Below are 25,184 nucleotides of genomic sequence, written 5' to 3' on the forward strand. Positions count from 1 at the left end.
CCGGACTTCGACAAAGGGACAAACATAAGCTGTCAAGATTTTGCTCGGGCACTGGCTTCATAGGAATGATTGATAAAACTACCTAGCAAATCAAGTACGGAAGGGCTCAAATTAATTAAAACTACTCATAAATGAGTAGTTTTACGTTTCGGCCATTAGTTAAGCATACTCTGTAGATGTTGCTTAGTACGCAACTGCCGATTTAAATTCAATTATGCCATGCTGTGTCGTTTTTAAGAGTTAAAATACATAGGGTGGGATCACATTTCATGTGTAAGTAGCGAATTCGCAAATAATATTATTTAAAAATTCAATTATTTTACCGTCTGTCAAATTGTGAAATTAAAGAAAATGGATGTTTTGTTAGTATTGCCAGGACCGTCAAATTTTTTGCCTGGCTTTCTATTAATTAGCCTTAGTATATTAAATTGTATTAATTTATTAATTACTAAATATTACTTAGTTACTATATACGTTTTTAGTTTGACCATTTGATAATTTTGCGTGCAATGGTTTTGCATGTGCTATCATGCCAACGGTTTCGCATGTACTGAGTCTTGGAAATTTAACAATTTCGCATGTGCTAGCAATCCTGCAATTTCGCATGTGCCAAGTCTGGGAAATTTAATGATTTTGCATGTACTTAGTTTGAAAAATATGGTAATTTTGCAAGCGCTTGGACGATTTACACATACACATACGTAATTGCATGTTCTTAGTTTGGCCATTTGATAATTTTGCATGTGTTCGCAATCCAACTGTTTCGCATGTTTAGAATGATTTTACATGTGCTTAGTTTGAAAATTGTGGTGATTTTGCAAGTGTTCAATTTGGGATATTTGACGATTTTGCGTGTTCTTAAATTAGTGATCTGTTAATGATTTTCTTGTACACCAAGAACCTTAATTCATAAGTTTAAAAATATTATAGAATGTCTTTTATTGATTGAAAAATACAGTGTCTTCAATATCACCAATATATTAATGAGTGGACGGATCTTGCAGGGACGGTGACTTTAATACTTCCTTTGTCTTTTTCTTGAATTGTGAGGTTCTTATCAAAATCATTTCTGGAAGAAAAAAAAAATAGTTGTTAAAACAAAGTTCGACGTAAGAAGTTAAAAAACATTTTTTTGAGCTGAACATCCATGCACCGTGCTTTAAATATTTGTTTTTTTTTCTTATACCGTAATATGTAATAAGAAATAGGAAACGTTTTAACTTTTTGTGTTTGTCCAGTGTTTTGAACTCATTAACTGAGCGCATCAATCATTTTCTCGAGAAGACTACTCCATTGCTTCACAAGTCGATTTATCAGGGAGTTCTTTCTGGGTTGAATGTGAGAGAGGTAGTGTTCAACTTCAATAAATAATCTCTGAGATGGCGGCTATTATTCAAAGTGAACATCGATTCTGGTTGAAATACTCACGGATTATAGAATATAACGGTGATTCCATTATCAGGCCGTAGGAACGCTACATGATCGATAAATCCGTTGATTTCTTGCACTTCCACTCTTTGGGATCCTCTCGGTATGAACTTGCTGAAGTGGCCGACAGCATAGAACAAAGGCTGCTTCAAGAACTCATCGGCTTCTGGCATCACGATGACTCCTGCATCCACATTGTTCTCAAACCAGTTGGGACCTCCTTGCTTGTTCAATGCGAGATTCCAGTCTATCCATCCAACGCACCAATGATTTAAATCCTAAAAATATTAATTAATCAATCAAAGTCGGTCCACCGATCCTAATGCATCTCAATGATCTGTTTCTTGAAGGTAAGGTGACCAATCTTACGTTTCAGGTACCAGTCCAAGGAGCATATTTGTAAATACCTGATGCATTATTTGTTCGGGGTATTTCAGAATCCACAGGAAGTGTCTTGGTCGGAGATACCTGACAATATCCACCCCAATAACCGAAACAAACCAAATTATTTTTTAAACATTTATAGCCGAAATAATACAATTAAAATAAGGATGTTTATCTTGAGTGACGTCAGCAGACACTACTCAGGGGTAATTTTGTGGTGTTAGGAAATAGATTAATAGCCCGGGTGATTCCGATACATCTCGAATGAGAGGTGCATTTCTAAATGATATCAAAGCATCCCGAATGGATAATGTGTCAGGTATTTACGAATATGCGTCCAGGGATAGTGAAATACTTCAGTGCAAAACAACTTTTTTTTCACCACAACAGGCCAGGGGGCCCAATTACAGTGGTGAATTACAGTACAAATCATCCAGACTAGAGAAAAGTTACATTTGGTTTTTGCATTCTTACTGAGAATAGAACCCGGAACCTTACGTCTGTGAGCCACGCGTATTAAGCCAATATACCACAAAGGCTGGGATAATGGGATTCAATATTCCATGTCTACCTTACCGGAAATCGAACCTGGGACCTCGAACATGCTAGACGAATGCGCCAAGTACTGCACTACGAAGAGACTTATCTCAATTTAATTGACATTTTTAAAAGTTTTGCCTGAGAGTAGCCATTAAATTGAATTCATTTGTCCAGGATTCTAGTTCAATTTCACACCCCGAACTGAATTCTTCATCCATCTGTACACGGAAAATATTTTATGTATATCTTTCTAGGTATATTTACTAACCTCTAATATATCTTTGATATACATTTCTGCTCTTTCCCATGACCCAAGTTCCACCTTTTCCGTCTGCCACGGTTTATCGCCTAAAACACAAACACAATGTCATTTATCATAACGCTTATATAGATTAAGAGACAATAGAGGTTGCAGATTCATTTTTTTTCAAATTGAGGGCTTAATGTGCCTGAGATAATGCCTAATAAATGCTAAAATAGTTCTGCTAGGCAGATTTGGAGATCAACATCTCCCTGCTCGGGGACATGAATATATAACAAGGCCAAGAAATTGACAATATTCCTCCTTTTAACAAGACATTTGGTCGAAGGTGTTAGGCATAGAATTAAGAATAGTCCAGAAGGAGCGTAGAATCAAATTTGAATACATCGGAATGTGTCCAATAATTCTCCCACTATGCCTTACGTTCGCCGCGCGCATTCGTGAGGTCAGCGTAATATTGCTTGATGGGAAAAATAAGTCATAACACAATTATTTTAAAAAATCAATCTGTTAATTTCTCTAAAATTTTATTGTGCTCGCGGAAATATTGACTGACACAACAGAGTAGATAAGTAAAGGGTAATTGAATTAAAAAACTTTGAACTTAAAATATTAAACAAATTTTATTTGACATAAAACGGATATTTTTATATCATGTCAAATAATATTTAATGTTTTGAAGATAATGTCGGTCAAATGTCCACCACAGAGTTGTTTAATTCGAGGTCCAATTTTCATTAGTTCTCTCATTAGATGAGCAAAGTAGGGTAAAAAAATTTACTACCTGGCAACACTAACGAAGTTTCCATTTTGTTTCTTTGACAGTCTGACAGATGGAAAAATAATTCAATTTTTAAGTAATGCATTTGTTTATACACACATTCATTTGCTAATTACACATGAAATGTGATTGCATCCTGTTTTTTTAAGATCCTAGCAGTATTTCTACACTTTAAAAGGACACAACACGGCATAGTTGAATTCAAATCAGGAGTTGCGTACTGAGCGACGTCTACAAAGAAACTAATGGGTCAAAAGTAAACCTACTTTTTTTTTAGTAGTTGAGTCACCTTCTGTTTGATGTGCGTATGCGGTTTCTGGACTATTCTTAATTCTATGGTGTTAGGATTATTTTTGTGCCAGAATAAAAAAACTTATCTTTAAATACCCCATCGCTGTGAAGTTATTGCTTCCGATTGTAATCACCCCTTAAATAGGAATCAGTGATAAAGTAGAATTCTAAAATATGTGTGATAATACTCACCTACACAAGCCTCCGTTCCAATAATAAACTTGTCAGGGAAAGCATTGTGAGTCCTTTCCAAGGTAGAAGGACCAATTAGCGTATCCCAATACCAATGTACACCAATGCCATCTATATACTGCATCGTCTCATTATTCTCTGACAACTGAAATAGAGAACATATCATGAAATCATTATGAGTTTCTAATTATTTCCATTCCATCAATGGATATAGGCCAAAAAAGTCTTAACCACTTAACAGAATTGCCCGCGCATTTAGGCACCATTTTTTTCTGTACTGATGAGCCCGAGCTTCGTTACGGCAAATCATTTTTTCACTTCTTGGAAGTATTTCTCCCGAGAGTTGTTTGGCCAGATCTTATTTCAATTTGTTTTATTCGATCGAATTTATATTCTCATAGGATTTAAATGTTCAGACATAGAATTGTAATAGTCCAGAAGCCGCGTACGCGCATCAAACCGAAGCCGACTAAACTATTCATAAATGATTAGTTTTACGCTTTGGCCATTAGTTACTCTGTAGACGTCGCTCAGTACGCAACTCCTGATTTAATTTCGCAAAAAGCGTAGAAATACAGCTAGGATCTTAAAGAAACAGGATGACCCCAAATTTCATGTGTAATTAGCAAATTAATGTGTATCTCAAAAATGCACTACTTAAAAATTAAATTATTTTTCCATCTGTCAGATTGTCGAAGAAATCAAAATGGACATTTCGTTAGTGTTGCCAGGGTAGTAAATTAATTTGTTTACCCTACTTTGCTCATCTAATGAGAGAATTAATGAAAATTGGACCTCGGATTAAACAACTCTGTGGAGGATATTTGACCGACATTATCTTTAAAACTTAAAATATTATTTAACATGATATAAAAATGTCCGTTTTATGTAAAATAAAATTTGTTTTATCTTTTAAGTTTAAAGTTCATTAATTCAATTAATCTTATTAAATTACCCTTTACTTATCTACTCTGTTGTGTCAATCAATATTTCCGCGTGCACAATAAAATAATAGAATTTTTTTTTTTTATCTTACATTTGTGTTATGATTATATTTTTTCCTATCAGGCAACATTACGCGGCGACTTCACGAATGCGCGCGGTGAAAGTGGGAGGATTTTCGAACACAGTCCGATGTATTCAAATATGATTCTACGCTCCTTCTGGACTATTCTTAATTCTATGCTTACACCATTTTCTAACCCAAGTCTTTTAATTCCGAATCAACATTTAAAAATACAACAATTTACTTATGCAAAATGCAAATAATGTCTCCTTCAGTGGAGATTTGTAATTTTGCCTCTAGTGTCCTCATTTATTCTTTTGTTTATTAGTATGACACGACTTATACTAACACCTAATATATTATTTTGAGTTTTATGGCACACAAATACATCTTAAAAACATGTTTACCCATTCAATCCACCACGGAAGACTGAACCTCTGATCATCGAGAGCCAGGATGTTGACATTAGAGAAGTCGGGGCTGTTCTTTATGGTTGGACCAAGGTTTTTCGCTATCCACACAGCCTATAAATAACACAAAATTTCTATTTTCTTACATTATTTGTATTGAGTAGTAAATGGCCAAGAAAGTTATACAGAAACACAAATTCTTCGATTTTATTTTCTTATTTACCTTAAGGTACTTATTGAAGATAAATTAATAAATATAGTAAGCATTTTTCTATCAGACTAATGAGGCACCAGAGCTGTAAAGACGTTGTCTATTGCATAGAACAAAAGCGTTGTAAATTTTTGGCCAAATGCGTAAAGCTAGGGTTTCCTAGGACAGCGGTGCCCGTATTTTAACGGCCGTAGTGAACGGTGATGCAGTGGACAGCCGTCGTAAAGGTGACTAGAGTGTGGTTTTCTAGGAAAACGGTGTTATCAACACCATTTAACACCGTTTTCATAGGAAACCACTCTCTAATCACCTTTACGACGGCTGTCCACTGCATCACCGTTCACTACGGCCGTTAAAATACGGGCACCGCTGTCCTAGGAAACCCTAGCTTAATGGATGGTTTCGGTCTGAGCCGAGTACCTACGGCCCATTGTTTAGCTGTAAACTATAGCTAACTTATTATTTATGTTTATTCAAATAACTTTACAGCACAGCTCTTTTTTTAAATTAAAAATTACCCATTCGGGAAATCCCACCTCTACCCCCCCCCCTCCCTCTCAACTCCCTTACCAATTCTTCAATATAAGATTAAATACTTTTTTAATTAAGCTTAGTGCATGTTTGGATACGGTGGTGTTCGCATATTTATAAATCTGCATGTGATTTATGAATTATTGGAAATATTATATATATTCATTTATTTATTTATTTAACACTTTATATTCAAATACAATATATTTACAATAATTTGAAGACGATAAATTGAACGTGAAAGTGGCCGAAGCAAAATATTATTTTTTTGTTTTCGAGAAGAAATCCAAGCATTGTAAATCACATTCATTTTTAAACACTTCTATAAAAAAAGGTTTCAACTAAAATATTTCAATAAATATATTTTTTTAAATTATTACCGAAGGCATAATTTTACGTAGAAATAAAGGAAAATGTTACTCAAATGTATGTGATTTAAAATGCTTCGATTTCTTTTCGAAAACAAAAAAAATAAATTGGTTCGGCCACTTTTATGTTCAATTTTTATTTTTTAAATCTTGCAACAAATTTTAGTTCGATACTTAGTCTTTATTGAGATCCCAGATACCTAAGTTGAGTCTAAATTTTAAATGGCGTAATCTGCCGGTCTAAAAGTAATTATATTTTAGTTATATAAAACTTTTAAGTATGTTTTTCAGCAGAAATACATTAAAAAAATATTGTTTTTATCTAATATATGTTTTTTTATTATTGCGCGATTTAAATAAGGCATTCGTTTTTAAATGGCAAAATCGTATGATTTACTCACTTTGCGTGCGTTTTACCAGCCTTAAAGGACAGTAGCACCAAAAATAGTTATTGGATAAATAGTTTAAATTAGAATGAATAATTTATTGTGAATTTGGAGATTCGGTCACATACACATTGAGAATTGACTAAGTGCTTATTATAGCTACCTGTTCTGAAGGCATCCATCCAAGAGAATTAAAGGCCATAATGGGAATAATCCCATTACTGGGTTCATTACCCGTAGAGATGGCCCAAATATCTACCCCATTCTTTTTGTATTCCTGTAAGAACCTACAAAAAATGACAAAAATAAAACATTCGGCTGAAGCATCAAGCATTATCTATTATGAAATACTAATGTCAAAGCACAGTGGAAAAGATTTTAATAGGTTGACGATTTTCATCCAGTATTATCTAGGCAAGAAATATATTAGTTTAATTTATAAATAAATTAACAATGATAAAATAAATCAAACCACTTTGTTTTTAACCACAATTTTTTTTCCACCGACCGGTTTCAAAGCCAACAAGCTTCTTCGTCAAGGTTTACGTAACTAATAAATTAATTCCTATTTTATTTTTATCATGTTTACTAAATACTACACGTGGACCCAATAAATCAAGTCTTTTTTTCCTTACAAGGGTGGTAATTTGATATCAATATTTTCAAAGCTAGAAATATTGTTTGTTTGTTTATTTATTATTTTTTCTTATTATGAATCGCTTTTTTAATTTCTAAGATTTCTAAGTTGTCTAATTTTAATATTTTATTTCCAACATGAAGTACTTTTAATCCAATGCCAATTAACAATGTTTTAAGAATTTAGGTATTAATAACTCCCTCCATAAGGAGTGAAATCCAGCCTGTCTACAAACATTTGGACCTACCCAAAACTTTGTTGATTAAACTAACTGGTATAAAAATTGAGAAAGTGTCGCCTAGAAGGTGAAATAATTCAGCCAGATGAATCTCACCCACATCAATGAAGGTTTCAGGTCTTCACAAATTCAACAAATGTAAGAGTTGATGTAATGCGGATATTTATACATAGGTAGAATTGCAAATTTTACACAGTTTGTAAAGTGGCCATTTAATCCAGCTTGACTTCTGTGTTCTCTTCTCAAAAATGTTTTCCCCCTCAGTTGCAATTTAAGTTCTATCCAACGTTTGCAACACTAAAGTTATACTTGATCTCTATATGTGTAATGACTCCTTACTTGAGGTGATAGTCCGCCCAGGTCTGGTAGTATTTCTTCAGCAATCTTGATTCTCCCCCGAACTCTCCGTTAGTTTTCATCCACACGGGAGGGGACCAGGCAGTGGCCATAATTAAAAGGTCATCGGTAGACAGTTCTGTGGCCCGTTTTATAAGAGGAATCTGAGGAAATATAAATGTAAACATGAATTTACTATGTTGCGCAAAGGAGTTTACTCCAAGTTTACTTCACCTTTTAAATGTCAGGTAGTCCACTTTACCCGCAATGGGGTCAAATGATAACACTTCGTCGTGATCGTAGAACAACGAAGGATGTGCGAATAATGACACAATGACTTTCTTTTATATTTGATTCTGAAAAGGTGTAAAGGCTGAAATTCCAAGATTGAAATTTTTTATATATATTTTTTTGAAGGATATACTTTTGTACTTATCAAGTAATGACATAAAGTGTCAAAGAAAATTTAGACCGCTCTCACGTAAAATTGAAGTTACCGCGAAACCGTCCAATTTTTCCCGCTTTTTTGCAATTATGTTGATTTTATCCAAAAAAATGTACGTTGTGCTTTACTTTTTAATTACGAAGAATGACCTTGGTAATCGTTGAATTGGGTTACAATTGTAAATTCAGTCATATTTAAATGCGAATTCTAGCAATTTAAAATTTTTATGGCGGGCAAAATTACCTGCATGTTTGCCCGCAACCATTATTTGTTGAACTGTAGCTCACATGACGTTCTTGTCTAAGAACTACTTTATTGAATTATTAATTCAAGGGCAAAATTGTCATTTGAGCATATTTTCAATGTCTAACTAATAAAATATTCGTCCAAAACAATTGGGCAAATTTACCCGCCAAACTTTATTTGTTTTCATACAATAAATTTATAGGCCTTAGGGTTGTCAAAATCTGGTTGATAACTTAAGAAAAATTAACAAATCTTGTTTATTTAAAGAAATGTTTTATTTAAGTACACATGCCAATAATCTTAGTCTTAATTACCTAAATGACATATTTAATATCAGGTAGGTACACACATTTTCGAAATGGCAAATACTTATTCCTATGTTGTGAGAAATAATAACTGTTTCAGGAATATAGTTAACGAACAACTAAGAAGGTTAAAAATAGACGACATCAATTTTAAAAATTAATATAAATTATTTCGGATTCTAAGTCCATAGCTACGAAAGTGAAAAAATATCGTTTTAGGCTGGATAATAATTGAGGCTGGTTAACTCCAGATATAATAAAAATGATCTAATATAGAAACAAATTGTATACCATGCAAAAAGTGAGAAATGCTTCAGAATCTATTAAAAAGCAATATAAGGAATATAAAAACACATTATCAAATGAATTAAGAAAGGCAAAGAAGAATTAAATTAAATTATCCACAATAATGATAATATTTTTGAAAATCTAAAATACCTAATGTGTGCAAAACCTTCATAATAGTTTTAATTTAATTCAAACTAATTATTAAAATAAAAAAGTGACAACCCTAACACATTTTTTCGTTTGGGCAAAATTGACAACCCAGAGGCTCAACTAATGCCTTTTAATTTGCCCATCGTCTTAATTCTTGATTTAAGCTACTGACAGCACATAATATGAACAGGAAATGATCTAAAAACCATGCAACAAAAAACACGTACCTTTGTCTTTGCTATTGAGCAGTATATTAAAAAACACTGAGTCGTAATTGGCCCGCAACAAATTACACGCGCACTTTGACAAGTTCTAACAAGCCACTGAGTAAAGTAAGTTACTAAAGCTTCTGATGGAAGTTAGTGACATAAAGCTTCTTTCGTCCTCAATGTACCAAATTTACCGAAATCAAATAGAAATATATTTATTTAAAGGTTGATCATAGACTTTTTGGGCAAAATATCCATCCAGGGCAAAATTGGACGGTTTCACGGTACGTAACGTTGAAGTTGTTCTACGGTGACGACGATTTGTATGACTCAAGCTTCGCATTTATGGCGTTAAAAACAAACTCATGGTTTTTATGGCTTTCACAGAATTCTAGTTGCAATAATTTATCCACAATAATATTATCTATGTGCATTCAAATATTCAATAAACTTTGCTTGTGTGTGCTAACAGAACTTTTTCAAATAAATTGTTCTAGTGTGTCTTAACACAAACAAAATTTGTACGTGTATGTGGTTCACCGACAGGCACTTACTCATTAAAATATATGGTTATGCCACATGTACTATATGTGTTTGTTTACAACACATTTACTGGATTGCGGCGTAGACCCTTGTAAAAATGTAGTAATTCCTGCTGTGGGTACCATATTCGGCCATAATAACAACCAAACTGTCACCGAGTGAACACGTGTTTTCATATTCCCAGCACGATCGTAAATAATTTGTTTTAGCGATCAATAATCCACTGTGTCGTGTTATCGCATATAAATAATCAAGAAACCGACAAGCGCCAAACCTTCCTGACCACAGGATCTGATCCTGCCTGCCACGAGAGAAGTTCCAAACAATGAGGTGCTATGAACCCCAGTACAAAGTGAGCAATTGCGTTTATTTGTGTTATGGTTTAGTGGCAAAAAATGTAAAGATAACGCAAATCCGCGAACCAGTAATTCGAGCGTCCATTAGCTTCTGGCTAGTGGCGCGATCAATAGGTTTATCAAACATTCAAATGCACTGCATCTACATATGAGGGGGTTAAAAGAAAAAACGTCACAAAACCTACAAAATCAGTAGTGAAAAGACTATTTCTTTTAAAATCAATTTGCAACTTGTGCCTGGTATTACAAATAGCGAAAATACCATTCATTTTTAAAAATGGTGTATTCGCCAAAAACATTGATCATGAATAGTGGCATTTTTGCTTTTAACACCATCATAATATATTCATTACGTATTCTGTCACCTCACCTTTAGCGTGAAGTCTTCGTCAGTAAGGGTAAAGTTTGATAAGTTTTCATCTTCTGTTGGCTCCATATTGTAGGCGTAGGGATGCGTAGAGAAGTCGCACCCTCCAATAGGAACTCTTCCCACATTATACTCCAAGCCTTTATCGCTATAGTACGATCTACGACTCAAATATAATTTAGTTAGAACATCTGTTTACCTTCAACTCTTTCGTCGATTTATTTTCAGTTTCTCACAAAGGTTTCAGTCCTTTCATTTATTTATTTTATAAAAGTAAACTATCGGCGGTGACGAGGCAGCTAATGAATCAGAGAGACAGCCCCGATAGGTTCAGAGCCGCACTGAGGGCTGCCCAAATTAATATGCTCCTTGTAATGAGCTTAGGTCGTGGGCTTAGAAACGGAACATGATGGTCTGGCAAAGGGAAACTGGTCAGCACCATGCGAAAGAACTACTAAAAGGGTACTTGCAAAGGTTTGATTAAGACCTAATGAAACTTATAAAATTTTATACGATTTTATCATGTTAAGTACTGAATTTACATTGTTTATACTGGCAACTCAAATAATACCGTAAATATCCCGTTTCTACTTAAATACTTCCTTGGTTTTTTTAATTGTTGTTGTTCTACCGCCCTGTGAGCAAGTCACGCTGTGAAAAGTGTTTCTCTGATAAATTCTTATCATATCCTGCATCTGCATACTTCAGACAAAGTGCAATAATTAGTTTTACGAAACAATCTAAAATAAACATCTCATCATTATCTAAACGATACCGGTATCCGTGCAAATAGGAAACATGAAGTGCTTCGTGAAAGTAACAATCAGAAGAACTTAAAAGTGAGTAAACAATTTCCATACTGTCCACAAAATTAGAATTCCCGCTGTTATCAGTGTACAATGCCTGAAAGGTATTTGGCTGACCATACATACAATCATGTTTCATATGTTTAAATTCATTTCAACAGAGAGGGAAAAAAAATTGAGAAGGGAATATGGAAGTCTAGGCATTTACAGGGCTTATGACCTGTCATTGGCTGGTTTAAGTGGCCACTTTACACACTGTGTAACATTCACCATTCTGCCCATGTTTGAACATCCACATTTCCTCAACTCTTCCATCTGTTGACTTTTGTGAAGTAAAAGAGCTGAAACCTTTATCACGTGGGTGAGATTCATCCGGCTGAACCAAATCACCTACTAGGCAACGCCTGAAAACAATTTTTCAATTTTTATACTTCTTCTTTTACCAGGTAGTAATTCAACAATGTTTGATTATGTCCAAATGCTTGCAGACTGGCTGGATTTCCTCCCTAGGGAGTTGTTCACTAGGTTCACTAGGGAGTTGAGATGTTTGTGGTATTTTGAAAAGCAATTTTATCTTAGAGTTACAAAATCTGCTCTTCAAGAAATTTGAAAAAAATAGAGATTTTCTCAAAGTGGATAAAGCCTCCAGAACAGGTTTTGTAACTCTATACTTATATTGATTGAACACGGTTTTGTATTAGAGTATTGGGCATTAAGACTTATACACATATCTAAAAAACTGTTTAGGTACACTGAAGATGTAATAATAATAGTTTTTTTATCTATTAGTTTATTCAGAAGTCGCCACATTCTACTGTACCTGACAAAGTTCTCCTGTGCTCCTTGACTTAAGTTTTGAATGTTTATCCCTGCGGCATCAGTGAAAGACCCCCCAAATCCTTTGATGGTTTGATAAACTTTATTCCTGTTTATTTGTATAACTGGAGACTCTGAAACAATGTGAAAACATAGCCAAAGTTGGTGAATGTGGTCTCCGAAAAATATTTTTAATTCCATACAAAAAATGGACGCCAAAAGAAACCAGACTAATATTGCGAGGAGCGGAGTTTTATTAATTTGGTGTTCTGCTGATGGGATCATGTAGAGCTGTTTTTTATCAGTCAGAACCTCAAGTGTCGTTGCTGAGGAAGGTTTTGTTTGGCTGGTATGATTTTTTGTGACAGTTGTCTCGTCGTTTTTGCCATGGATAATCGAGCGCTGTCGTGAAGTTTTGCATACTGCTCAGGAGCGCTGGGAAAAACACTTTTAAAATATTAACGACAGCCTACTAACATGATGTTATGAGGAAAATTCGAGTGTTTGAGTGGTGAAATTTCAATTGATGACCAACCCCGCTCTGGACGTCTTCGGCGGCTCGAACCGACGAGAATTTCCTTAAAGTTTGCCAAATCTTCATGGAAAACCGACGACAGATCACCAAAGCAGGTTTTGGAGCTATCTGGAGTGACTTGGAGTTCAGTGAAGAGAATTTCAAGTAAAGATTTGGGGATGCCAAGGATGACTGCCAAATTCGGTCTCACACAGCCCCCTTTGTGCGTCAATTTTTCAACCAGTGTTAAGCTACAGATCAGGGCCTGCCCTCGTGTTAGTGCCGCCACAAGTGTCAAGTCGGATCCGATAAGTCCATCAAGAACGAGAACCAGGTTAGTGGCATCCCTTCCTAATCCGTCTCATTTGCTGGGGTGGGGTTGTGACCAATTGACACCGCATACCGCATATCGAGGATAGTCACTTATGTTCATTAAATTTAATTACAGTCCACTCCGCTCAATAATATCCTAGAAGCCTTAAGGCTTCGCCCCCACTATTTCGCGCCCCGCATCCGCGTGGAAATTCGTTTTCCCACAAATCTTTTCATCCCTAGTAAACATACTTCATAGGTACATAAAGTCTTCTGTCTGATTCAGAATATGTCATTGATATGTTGTTTTTTTTATATTTATTTATTTAATAAACTACATAAAGAAAATCATTAATACTACTTTAAATATCAACTCACCTTGAAAGTACAATTAATATCTATAGTGTATTTCAATAATTTGTCTTATCTCTTGTCCAGTTAATTTAACACCTGCCATCCAATGACACCTGTCGTTTATTTTAAACAATATTATTGGATTTATAATTTATCATTTCATAATTCTATCAAAAATAAGCTGATAAGCACAATAATTGATTCATTGCAACTGATATGACATTTTAGTCTTGATTTATTTCTGTATTTTATTATTATTATTTTAATTTTAAGCGAGCAGCTTAAAGTTGATAATGCTTAAATCTATTTTAATACAAATTACGCACTTTAACTTTTTGAAAACAAATCTAATCTATTTTTGAAGTTATTGAGACTACACGTTGAGACCAACTTTTGTGGCAGCTTATTCCAACCATCAACAACCCTATTAATCAGAAAATGTATCAGAATGAAATTTTCTGTATTAGTACGTTTTGCGTTTTTAAAAATATTTGTATACCGTGCCCATGAAGACAGCAAATAAAACTGGACGTTTTCACGGGTTTTTGGATGGTTCTAGTTCACATAATAAACAATTTATCAAAAAAACAAAGCAACAGGGACACGCCAATGGTAAAAATATATACCATAATATACCTAGTACCATAATCAAAGGAATAAATACGGGAATACGTTTGTCAGAAGAAAAGTAGGATCGCGTTTCCTCATGAGATATTATTAAGTATACTTGCAAAACTTTAATTAATAATGCTTTTACGAAACCATAGAAAAAGGTTCGGTATTCCTTAAGAAAAGCCATCGACCCATTAATACACATAAACGCACCCTGAGCCCTCTAAAATTATGGCACTCAACGTTTGCACAAACGCTCAGTCATGCCCAACGCGTATTTCGTTCACTAACCGCCGCGCCAGCCGTGTTTTGACGTAAGCTCGACATTTAATTCGAAACTAAGAATGAAAAATGCCAGATTGTGTCGTTAAAGTGAGTAAAAACCGTTCGGATAAACGTAAAAAAGATGGTATAACATTTCATTGGTAAGTAGGTACCTGGGTATTTGTTTATGATTGAATTCCAAAACATTAAATAATTAGCATTCAAATATAGAATTATTTTGGTCAACGTTAAACTCTGCTTTTTTTACCAACGGGGGTGCACTTAATGCAGGAAAACGTTTTTTTTTAATGTATTGAATATCAATTAAAATTAATTTTTCCATTCCTAAGAATCTAGTAAAAATAAATAAATAGAAATTATAAAGAATTTAAGGAAATAATGTGATTGGGTTCCATAAAAAACGAATGTTGAATATTTTGTTATATACAAAAACACATCAACAATAACATCCTCCTAATGTTTTAGTATATGTCAGGCGGCCTCCGTGGTGTAGTGGTCAAGACGCTTGACTCACGCACGGAAGGTTCCGGGTTCGATTCCCGATGAGAACACAGGAATTTAAAATGTGATTTTTCTCAAGCCTGGGTGTTTTATGATGTAATTCACCACTGTAATTTGGCCTCCTGGCCTGTTGTGGTGCAAAAATAAATAAATATGTATTCTCGTCGAATGCAGCCCTGGTTGATCTATGAATAAAAAACTTACGCTCCTAACTTTCTACGGATTCGATTGAAGATTTTAAGAGATAAAACATACCCAGGGCAAAGTTCCTCATTTTGCTAAAAAACCGCACATAAACCAGTCCAATAGTTATTTAGTCTATCGATAACACACATACGAACATTGCCTTTTACATATATAGAAAGAAGATTACGAATATGGTGGTTAACAAATATAGAGTTTCCACTGTATAATATAATATACACAAAACATAATATGAAAATACTTATAAACATAAATATGACACTAGCAGTTTGATATGAGAAAAAACAATATACTTATTATAATCAAGTTTTTAGTTAACCTTTTAAGACCTGGTCACCAGAAAAAAAAAAATATTTATAAATGACAAGGGTGACAAAAATAAATATTTGGCGATAATTCAGTACTACTGGATTTCACAAGGAACTTGTCCAATAGGGTGAGCTGATATTTTTTTTTCCGAATTTCGAAATAATCTTATGCAAAATGCAAAAAATATCAAAAAAAATAATTTGATTCTACTTTTGGCCTTCAACCAGAGCTTGAAGTTTTCGAAAAAGTCGATTTTTTGCGCTAAACCGGCTGTCATTTAGTATTTGAGTAAGAAAATCAGTCCAATTAAATTTTGTAATGTGCATTAAACCTTATTCAATAAGCATCTAAGGGCGTGAGTTGCACTTTGTATTGTAATCAATGGGTAGCATTGTTTTAATGAGCCACTGTTTTCGTCAATATTAGCCAGGCGCTCAACGGAATCAGTTCCGCGGAGTGTAAACTTTTTGCATTTCGGTAGTTTTAAAACGTGTTCAAATTTGTAATGTGATTAAATTTTATCTTTACTAACAAAAAAATAATTTTATCAATGTAGATAATTAACAAAATATTCATACAGTTATAAACTTCAAACCTCGGTTGAGGGCCAAAAGTAGGTATGGAATATTTTTTAGAATAATTTTTACGTCCAATATTATCCAAAATGCAACTTTTTAGACTCCTTTCACTTTGATGTCTAAAAAAATTTAAAACTTCATACATCATCGGACAATAATGTCTGTTTTTTGTCTACTCTTTAAACCTTAAATAGTCAGTCGTATTGTCGTTAAATTCATTTATATTTTGATTGACATAGTATGATTCGGGTGCAAACGCTAACAAATATGGGTAAAAAATTGTCGTCAAAATGTGACGATTATCGAATATTACGAATATGGAGTTTAAAAAAGTTAAACATATATAAAAAAACATAAATCATAATTAAATAAATTACCTGCAAATACGATAACCTTGTTAATCCAGTCTAATATGCCATTGGACTGCGAAGTTCTAAGAACATCTTTTTTTATGCTTCCCAATGTTTTTTTAAATCGTTGACCATCCTAAAACAAATGCATACTTTTAAATACAACATAGGTTACTTATTTTTATTTTACTTTTTGTATTTTTTGTATTTTTTTATTTTATTTTATTAAAGAATAAAAAACATGAACAGAAAATATAAAAGGAAAAATAATGAAACCCACTAAACCGCGAAACCGCGAAACCGCGAAACCGGATTGTCAGCAGGTTTCTTTTTTTTTCCTTTACAAAGAGAAACGTTTGAAAACGAAGAAAGAGAAATTTTATAAAAATAAAAAGTAATATAAACATTATGAACTAAATGCATATCTAATTTTCACACAGAATTTATTTATAAAAATGAAAATAGATGACATTAAATGATAATCAATATAAAGATTTGTTACACATTAACCTTTTAATTATTTTTTTCTTAAAAGCTTTGTCAACATTTTCTTTTAAAATCATCTTAGGAATCTTATTAAAAATTTTAGTAATTGTATAATGAATTGTTCTTTGGCCACACTTGTTTACAATTTTTTTATTTACAAATTTGTTTACAAATTTTAGTCATAGAATTAAGAATAGTCCAGAAGGAGCGTAGAATCATATTTGAATACATCGGACTGTGTCCAAAAATGCTCCCACTATGTCGCACTTTCGCCGCGCGCATACTTGAAGTCCCCGCGTAATATTGCCAGATCGCGAAGAATATAACCATTACAAATGTAAGGTAAAAAAAAAAAACTTTCACAAATATCTCCGAAACTATCAGTCCTAGCGAAAAATGTTCTAGCGATAAATAAAAGTTATTAAAATGATCTACATTTTTATATTTTTAAATCCCTCCATATTTTTTTATAGAAGTAATATTTTCGGAGATACAAGCCAGATAAAATGCGAAAATTTCATGATAAATAGAATATTAAAGATTTTTGTCCTAGTACATGGCTAAAACATACTTTTTACATTAATTTTATTTTATTTTACTTTATTTTATTTTATTTGGCATTTTTACAGCTATTACATAAACAAAATAATTAGAAAAATATGAACAATACTAGAGCCAATTAAAAAAATCAACTGTATAGCTAATGACACATAATATATAAGAAAAGAGTTTACGTAATTGTATGTGTGTGACGTTTGTATTCATGTGTATGTGAATGTGTGTATGCGTGATGAATGAATGAAGGAGAGGGTACATGTGCGCGAGGGAATGAATGAGGGAGAGGGTGCGTGTGTGTGGGTGCGTTAGTATAAAAAAATAATTGTTTAAAACCTGTAATTATATTTAAAATGATACAAGAAAGAGCTTGGTAAAAAGTTTGAAACCTTTTTGTTAAAATTTAAATCAAGAAATCAAGAATGTTATAAATTGTATTTTTTTAAAGTACGTTAAATTTTAAACCGTGTTCTGAAAAAATATTATTTTATTTTAAAATTTAACTGATACACTCTGAATGAATAATAATAATAATAATGAAATGGTAAGTATATTATAAATGTCAAATAAACGATAGCACCCTTTCTTAAAATCTGAATAATTTTAAATTTAAAATTCATCTTCTGCTGACAAAAAATCCTCATTGAGTTCCTCATCTTCTGGCGGAATTCCATTCAGGGAAGTAAATGTTTAGCATAAAAGAGAGCGAGGATGCACGTGCATGTGTAAGAGAGAGATAAAAACTGTTTGGTGAAAAATATTGCTCACCAAGCCGCTTGCCTTAATTATATATATCTTATTAAATATTTGTATATAACCGCTTACCGACTTTTCTATGTCTACCGGTTTCGAGACGTACCCGTCTCTTCATCAGAACACCAATTGAACCAACATGCAAAACCCACTATACACCTTCACCATAGTTGTTGCATAAAAATATACATGACATGAATTTTAATAAGCACATGCACTGATTAGGACAAACACGCACTGATTAAATTATGAAAATATTATATTATTTGAGAATTAATAAAAAAAGTACAGGGGATGGAGGGAGGGGGTAAGCTTAATAGGTTTAATAGGGTGACCATTACAGTGGAACATCGTATAAAGGACTATATTGGAAGTTTGTTTGATTACATTTAGTAAAATGTTTGACCTCAAAGTTAATGCTTTAAATACTAATAATAATTTAGATTATATGTAAAAAAAATCTGCCTAGTATCTTCGAAAATATTAATCATACAAAAAAATTACTGTTTTCGTAGACAATTTCGTTTACTTTAATTTGTTGCTAAAACATTTTTCGCTAAGGGTGATAGTTTCGGAGGTATTTGTAAAAAACCGTCAAAAGTTACCTTTAAACCCTCTCCCACCCTTAGCGGACCCCCCACCTTTAGCGAACCCCCCACTCTCGGGGACTTTTAGTTTGTAATGCAGTAGATACCAACTGTTAACAAAAAGGCGGTCTGTAAATGAAAAACGAATTTCATTCAGTTTTGTGATAGGGAAGTATTTGAAGAAAGGATGGGAACATGGAATGGATACCTACCTTTAATATGATGTGAATGTTCTTCAATTTCGGGCACCGGATGATAAAATGCACTACGAAATGAAACTATGTTTTCAACGACGCCCGACGAATCTGACGAATCCAAGCACTCTTTAAACAATTTTTAGTGAAGTGAAAAATGTTTTGTTTTTGTTCTAAATCCGAATCTTCTCATTTCGAATTTATTCTATCTTGTGTTAGGTAGGTACCATAAGGATGGGTCAAGGAAAGGGGTGGAAAGAAAGGTAATTGGCCAGGGATAGTATCGATAAATGCGGTTATTACTTAATCATGCTAAGTTTCAAAACTCCGGCTTTTTTCCCTCGGTCACCTTTTTTTGGTCTAATTTGCCTGGGCTAATACATGGTGACGGGTAGTTACCCTCGCTAGTACATCGCGTCGTTACCTTGGTCGTCGCCTTCAGGCACTAAAAGAGTATTTATGTCAGAGTGGGTCAAGAAAAACTCACAATAGTAGACGAGTAGATGACATATTTCCCGCGCTGCAGGACTCACTTTGGAGATCTCGTCACAATAGTCCGCACTGCAAACGCACACCACAGAACTATGGTTGTATTTCCGTTGTTGCACGGCTTGTCTTGGCCTAAAAATTATTTATAATAATCTTGATATGATGCATAATAACTTATATTTCAATATTAGTTACAAATTAAAGTAGGTACTGGTCGATTTTTTCTAGCTGAACAAACTTACACAAACGCATTGTGAAGTATCTGTGAATAAGAGTATGGTACGACGTATGACATCGCGCGGCATACGCATTATAAAAATAATCCCTGTCTCTCTCGCGCTCTGTAGCTTAATCATAAATAACTATCGACATGCTTAAAAACATGCTAAGCATTTGAGCGATCACAATGAACAATAATGAACATGCTTAAGTTATCGCGGTCATAAGTCAACGCGTGTGTAATCTCTAAGTCAACGCTCGTGTCGGTTTGTTTTTGTTTTTCTCGTAAATAAATACAGTAAATACAATTTTAAATAAAACATTTCGTTATCCAAGTGACTTGCTCTTCAAAGAATTCAGAGTACTGAATATTATTCAACAGTATATATTGAGAACGGCAGTGGTTACACACATAAATAGAGACATTTACCCAAGCGTCAACCACAACCATAATACAAGATACTCTAATAGGGATCTGATACTACGTGAAGGGGTCAACACTGTTCTGGCATCGAGACAACACTATTACGTAGGCAAAAAGGTTCATAACCTTTTGCCAGAATCGTGGAAAGACGGGAGTGTTGTCAAGTTGCGGAAGGTGTTGACCTCGCTCTTTTATGACATTGGTCGTAGGGAGTCAGAAAAGTCGATGCACGCCACGAATTGGAGATTCTTACTTGATGTCGAAAATAAAATATAAAAATAGGGAATAATTAAAAAAAATATATTTATAGATGGCAACCATGAAGTTTCGCATAAATAAATTGTCTATGTTTTTATGAATGTATGTATGTGTATGCGCATGGGTGTATGTATATATGTGTGTATATATATATATGGGTGTGTATATATGTGTATGTGTGTATGTATATGTATCAAAATGTGTATACGAATAAGTTTATATTTTATTTGTCTGTGCTCTCTATTAATTTGTTAACTATTATAATATATTAAAATGTAATAGCCTAACTTAGAACGGGGTATGTGCCCTTGTTAGCTGGGCAAAGTGAACATAAACTTGTATTTTGATAAAGAGTGTAAATAAATAAATAAAAATAAATAAATAAAAAATACATAATACAATATATTGCATTTCCACATAGTAAAGAATATCTAATACAAAAAAGGGAAAATTAAATTATAATTTACTATAGCGACTGCTTTTCTTACTGCTTGGCTTGCCTAATTGCTTGCTTGATAAATAATAAATAAATAAATAAAAATAGCAGTTTTGAAATATTTTCCATATTTACACCGGTGAAATTCATAAATGTGATTGCGCAGCAGGATTGTACGTCGCGAAACGTAAATATTTCGACATCTAATATTAGGTGTTCACGCATGTTTCATTTTGATCGCGAATACGACAAACAATCATGGTGAGAAATTGTTATCACGTCGCTTATTAGCACGTCGATAGTTATTTGTGATTGAGCTACTGGCGTGCTTATGAGCGTGACAAAGACTACTATTGCTTTGTAAGTTGCTAATGATATGGTAAAGGTACACAGGATGCTTCTGCGTTCGTCTAAATTTCGCTGCGATTCTTAATTATTAATATTAATAATAAAAATAAAATAGTAAAAATTAGTAATATTAATAGTAATAGTTATTAATAGTAAAAATATAATAATACATATTCATTGTATAGCTATGGATCAAAAACACAAAAATAAAAAACATTTTTTCGTTTGATCTAATCACGTAAAGGTCGATTATCTAGTGCTGGCGCATTCGCAAAACTTACACAAATACATTTTTAATGAACAAAATATTTATTTAAAAAACTTTCATACTCAATTTACGTCAAATGTGCTATGTTTTTTTTCAACGAACAAAAAATAATAATTTATGAAAATTTCGTATATTTTCGTAACAAATATTTTTTTGAAAACCACTGAACTTCCTCATTGCTATTACAGTGACATTCTTAGAACTCTGTGAAAAAAATAATTATTATTTACTTACATTTAATAAAATTAAATAAACATGGTTTAATAAATAATTATTTTAGATACTTCACTATTTTGAGTGGCTTGTCATGTTATTTATTACATAAAATAGGTGTGTAGACGTGTTTCAAATACTAAAATGTACTTACCAAAGGTACCGACAGTCAGAAAAGCGAAAATCGTCAACAATATACCACATTTTGTGTAAATCATTTTTTGACATTGGCAATATTACGCTTCTTATAATCTGAAAGAACTGACGATAAAATAAATTATTGATAATGACAACAAAAAATCATTACAAAACATCATCGCACCCGTTAATGCATAGGGCACTACATTGATACTCCAAGTTGGGAGTGCCGATTTGCCCAAATGTGCTTCTCGTAATGAACTTAGATCGGGGGTACGGAAACAGAGCAGTGCTTTCAAAATATACACGGTTTTTCAGAGCCAGACCGCAAAACTTCAGAGTTCAGAGGACCATTCCTCATGGTAAGCTTTAAAAAAAATAATATTTAAAAAAAAATTTTGGAAAAAAATTATTAAGATTTTTTTTCAAACTAACCATGAGGAGTGTTCCACTGAAGTTTCGCGATCTAGCCTTGAAAAATCGTGTATAAGGTTTTTATCTTAATAACTCGCAAAGGAGTAAATTCCAGTCATTGACTACAAAAAGTTTTGAGTGACTATGAAATATTCTAGTGTGAAAACACCCTTTTAAATAAAAATATTTTATCCTAACCATGTCGGGAATCGAACCCGAGACCTCTTGCATGGCAGGCTAACGCGCTGACCAATACACCACGAGGCCGACTTCAATATTATAATATATTCGGGAATATTAACCTGCTGATTTTTATCTAAACTTAAACCGGACAGCGTCACAACACTACCGCATTCATTTCGTGTCTCTTGAACGCAGACCCGACCATAGGTACCTACTTAGTTTATTATTTTTTATGTTTTTTTAAAAATATTATTCGATTTCGTAAAAATTTCTTTTTTTCCAGTGTTTTTTCTACTAACACAGTGGTACCTATAATATTATAGATGTATGTTTTGTTTGAGGTTTTTATTTATTAAGTTTTAATATTTTTACGTTTTAGTTTTTTTTATCCATTTAAAATGCACATTTAAATAGAAATAAATATTTTTTTTTTTTCAAATACATATTCATACAGTAGAATGTGAATGTTAAAAATAAAAATATTTTGTTAAATGTAATGTAACCCGTAAGGGTTTATCAATGAAAAATTTGAATAAATATTTTTTTTTTATTAGCAAATGTTTTGACACGGTCATATATTCAAATAAAAAAATAATTAGTAAAAATAAGTTATAATAATTCATAAAAAATAAAGCATTTTTAAATATCAACTCGTGAAATGCCGCATTGATTGGTATATTTAAATTTTGAAATTGGACATGGACTCTCTCTTCGTTTTAGTAACGAGAGAACCCTTTTAATACCCTTTCACCGCTCTTATTTTCTCGCTTTTTGCGCTTTTGTCGGCCTCGTGGTGTAACGGTCAGCGCATTTGCCTAATACTACAATTTTTATTTTTTTTAATATTTTTTATTCCCTTTTTTTAAATAATTTACATTTAACATGAAAATTTAAAAACACGTAAAAATTGCGGATTTTCGTTTAAAGCCTCCCGAAAAAATAAAAGAAAAACTGTTTTTTACGAAAAAATACCTTAATTAATTAAATATTCACGAATACGAATACGTGAATATCAATTTCGATTGAAACTCTATCGGGCAGCGTCAAAACACATAACCTTCCGTGCGCCTTGAACGTATACCCCGTCTATAGGTACAAAGATATTATTTTTTAACAGTGAAACATGCATCTGCTTGGCGAAAAAATAATTCTTTTAGTTACCAATTTTTAATATACGACGAATGATTTTATGACAATTGTCATTATATGGTCAAGATATTCAACTGTGGTTATGTGATTATATTTGACTTTATGTAATAAGTTTAATGATGTTCCTACCTATTTAATTTGAAACTTTCACGCATTTGTAGACCGGTCGTGAGATAAATACAGCGTGTGTCGAGTGCGCGTGCGCTACTAATACTAATATACTAATACTGTACTACATAATCTGATAAAATAATCTTGTACTGGTCTATTAACTAGAGCTGGCGCGTTCGCAAAACTTACACAAACGCATTTAAAATTTATTTATTTTATTTTATTTGGGATTTTTACAGGTATTACATAAACAAAATAAGAAGAAAAATATGAACAATACTAGAGCCAATTAAAAAAAAATCCACTGTAAATCTAATGACACATAATATATAAGAAAAGAGTTTACGTAAGTGTATGTGTGTGACGTTTATATTCATGTGTATGTGAATGTGTGTATGCGTAAATAAATAAGGGAAAGGTGCGTGTGTGTGGGTGCGTAAGCATAAAAAAATAGTCGTGTAAAACTATTAATTATATTAAAAATGGTACAAGAAAGAGCTTGGTAAAATTTAAATCAAGAAATGTTATAAATTGTATTTTTTAAAAGTACGTTAAATTTCAAAACCGTATTCTGAAAAAAAAAGCCTTTTATTTTGAAATTTAACTGATACACACAGAATTAATAAAATGCGATGAGTCCCATACAATACGGTAAGTATCTAATCTACAGGATGTTGATTTTAAAAAGGTCGTGTTAAATTTTAACCAAATGTGCTATCTTTTTTTAAAAATCCGTGTTGGATACAGGAAATGTAATGTTTTAATTTATTTTTAAGTACATTTTTTATTTATGAAAATATTTTGTGGTCATCATTTTCGACGAACTAAATAATAAAATAAATTGAATATGAAAGTTTTTTAATCAATATTCTGTACAATATTTGAGTTTGTATAGATCCATTTATCCAGTCTTTTGTCTACAAACATTTGGACAAACTCAAATATTGTAATAAAACCAACTGGTCCAAGAAGAAGTTTAAAAAATGGAAAATTGTTTTCACGCGTTGCCTAGTATGTGAAATAATTAAGTCAGATGAATCTTTTCACAACAATAAAGGTTTCAGCTTTTTTTTTCACTTAAATCAACAAATGGAAGAATTAAAGAAATATGGATGTTTAAACATAGGCAAAATTGTTAATATTACACGGTGTGTAAAGTTGCCACTTAAACCAGCCAATGACAGGTCTTAATCCCTGTAAATGCCTAGACTTCCATATTCCCTTATTTAAGATATTCTCCATCTCTGTTGTAATTTGTTAATATTCTGTAGATTAAAAATGTGTTTGTGTAAGTTTGGCTAACGCGGCAGTACTAGATAATCGACCTACACATGATTAGATTAAATGAAAAAATATATTAATGAACCAGTGTTTTTACACATACATACTACTATATTTTAATTATTTA

The 25,184-nt window shown here is 32.8% G+C and overlaps 1 protein-coding gene across 1 annotated transcript; it reads right to left on the bottom strand.

Annotated features, from left to right (window-relative positions):
- Positions 1-924: 924 nt before the first annotated feature.
- On the bottom strand, positions 925-23,869 carry LOC148284434 (lysosomal acid glucosylceramidase-like). Its single transcript, XM_088240230.1, is given in 14 exon segments — positions 925-1,069; positions 1,429-1,706; positions 2,621-2,700; positions 3,879-4,023; positions 5,292-5,408; positions 6,954-7,077; positions 8,005-8,165; positions 10,914-11,070; positions 12,537-12,666; positions 16,579-16,687; positions 19,614-19,653; positions 19,655-19,747; positions 21,936-22,042; positions 23,795-23,869. Coding segments are annotated over 13 exon segments (1,608 nt in total). The 5' UTR covers positions 22,010-22,042; positions 23,795-23,869; the 3' UTR covers positions 925-969.
- Between the last annotated feature and the right edge of the window lie 1,315 nt (positions 23,870-25,184).

This window comes from Micrasema longulum, unplaced genomic scaffold (assembly GCF_059751315.1).
Source record: "Micrasema longulum isolate JH-2025_06_02 unplaced genomic scaffold, ASM5975131v1 h1tg000120l, whole genome shotgun sequence".
NCBI lineage: Eukaryota > Metazoa > Arthropoda > Insecta > Trichoptera > Brachycentridae > Micrasema > Micrasema longulum.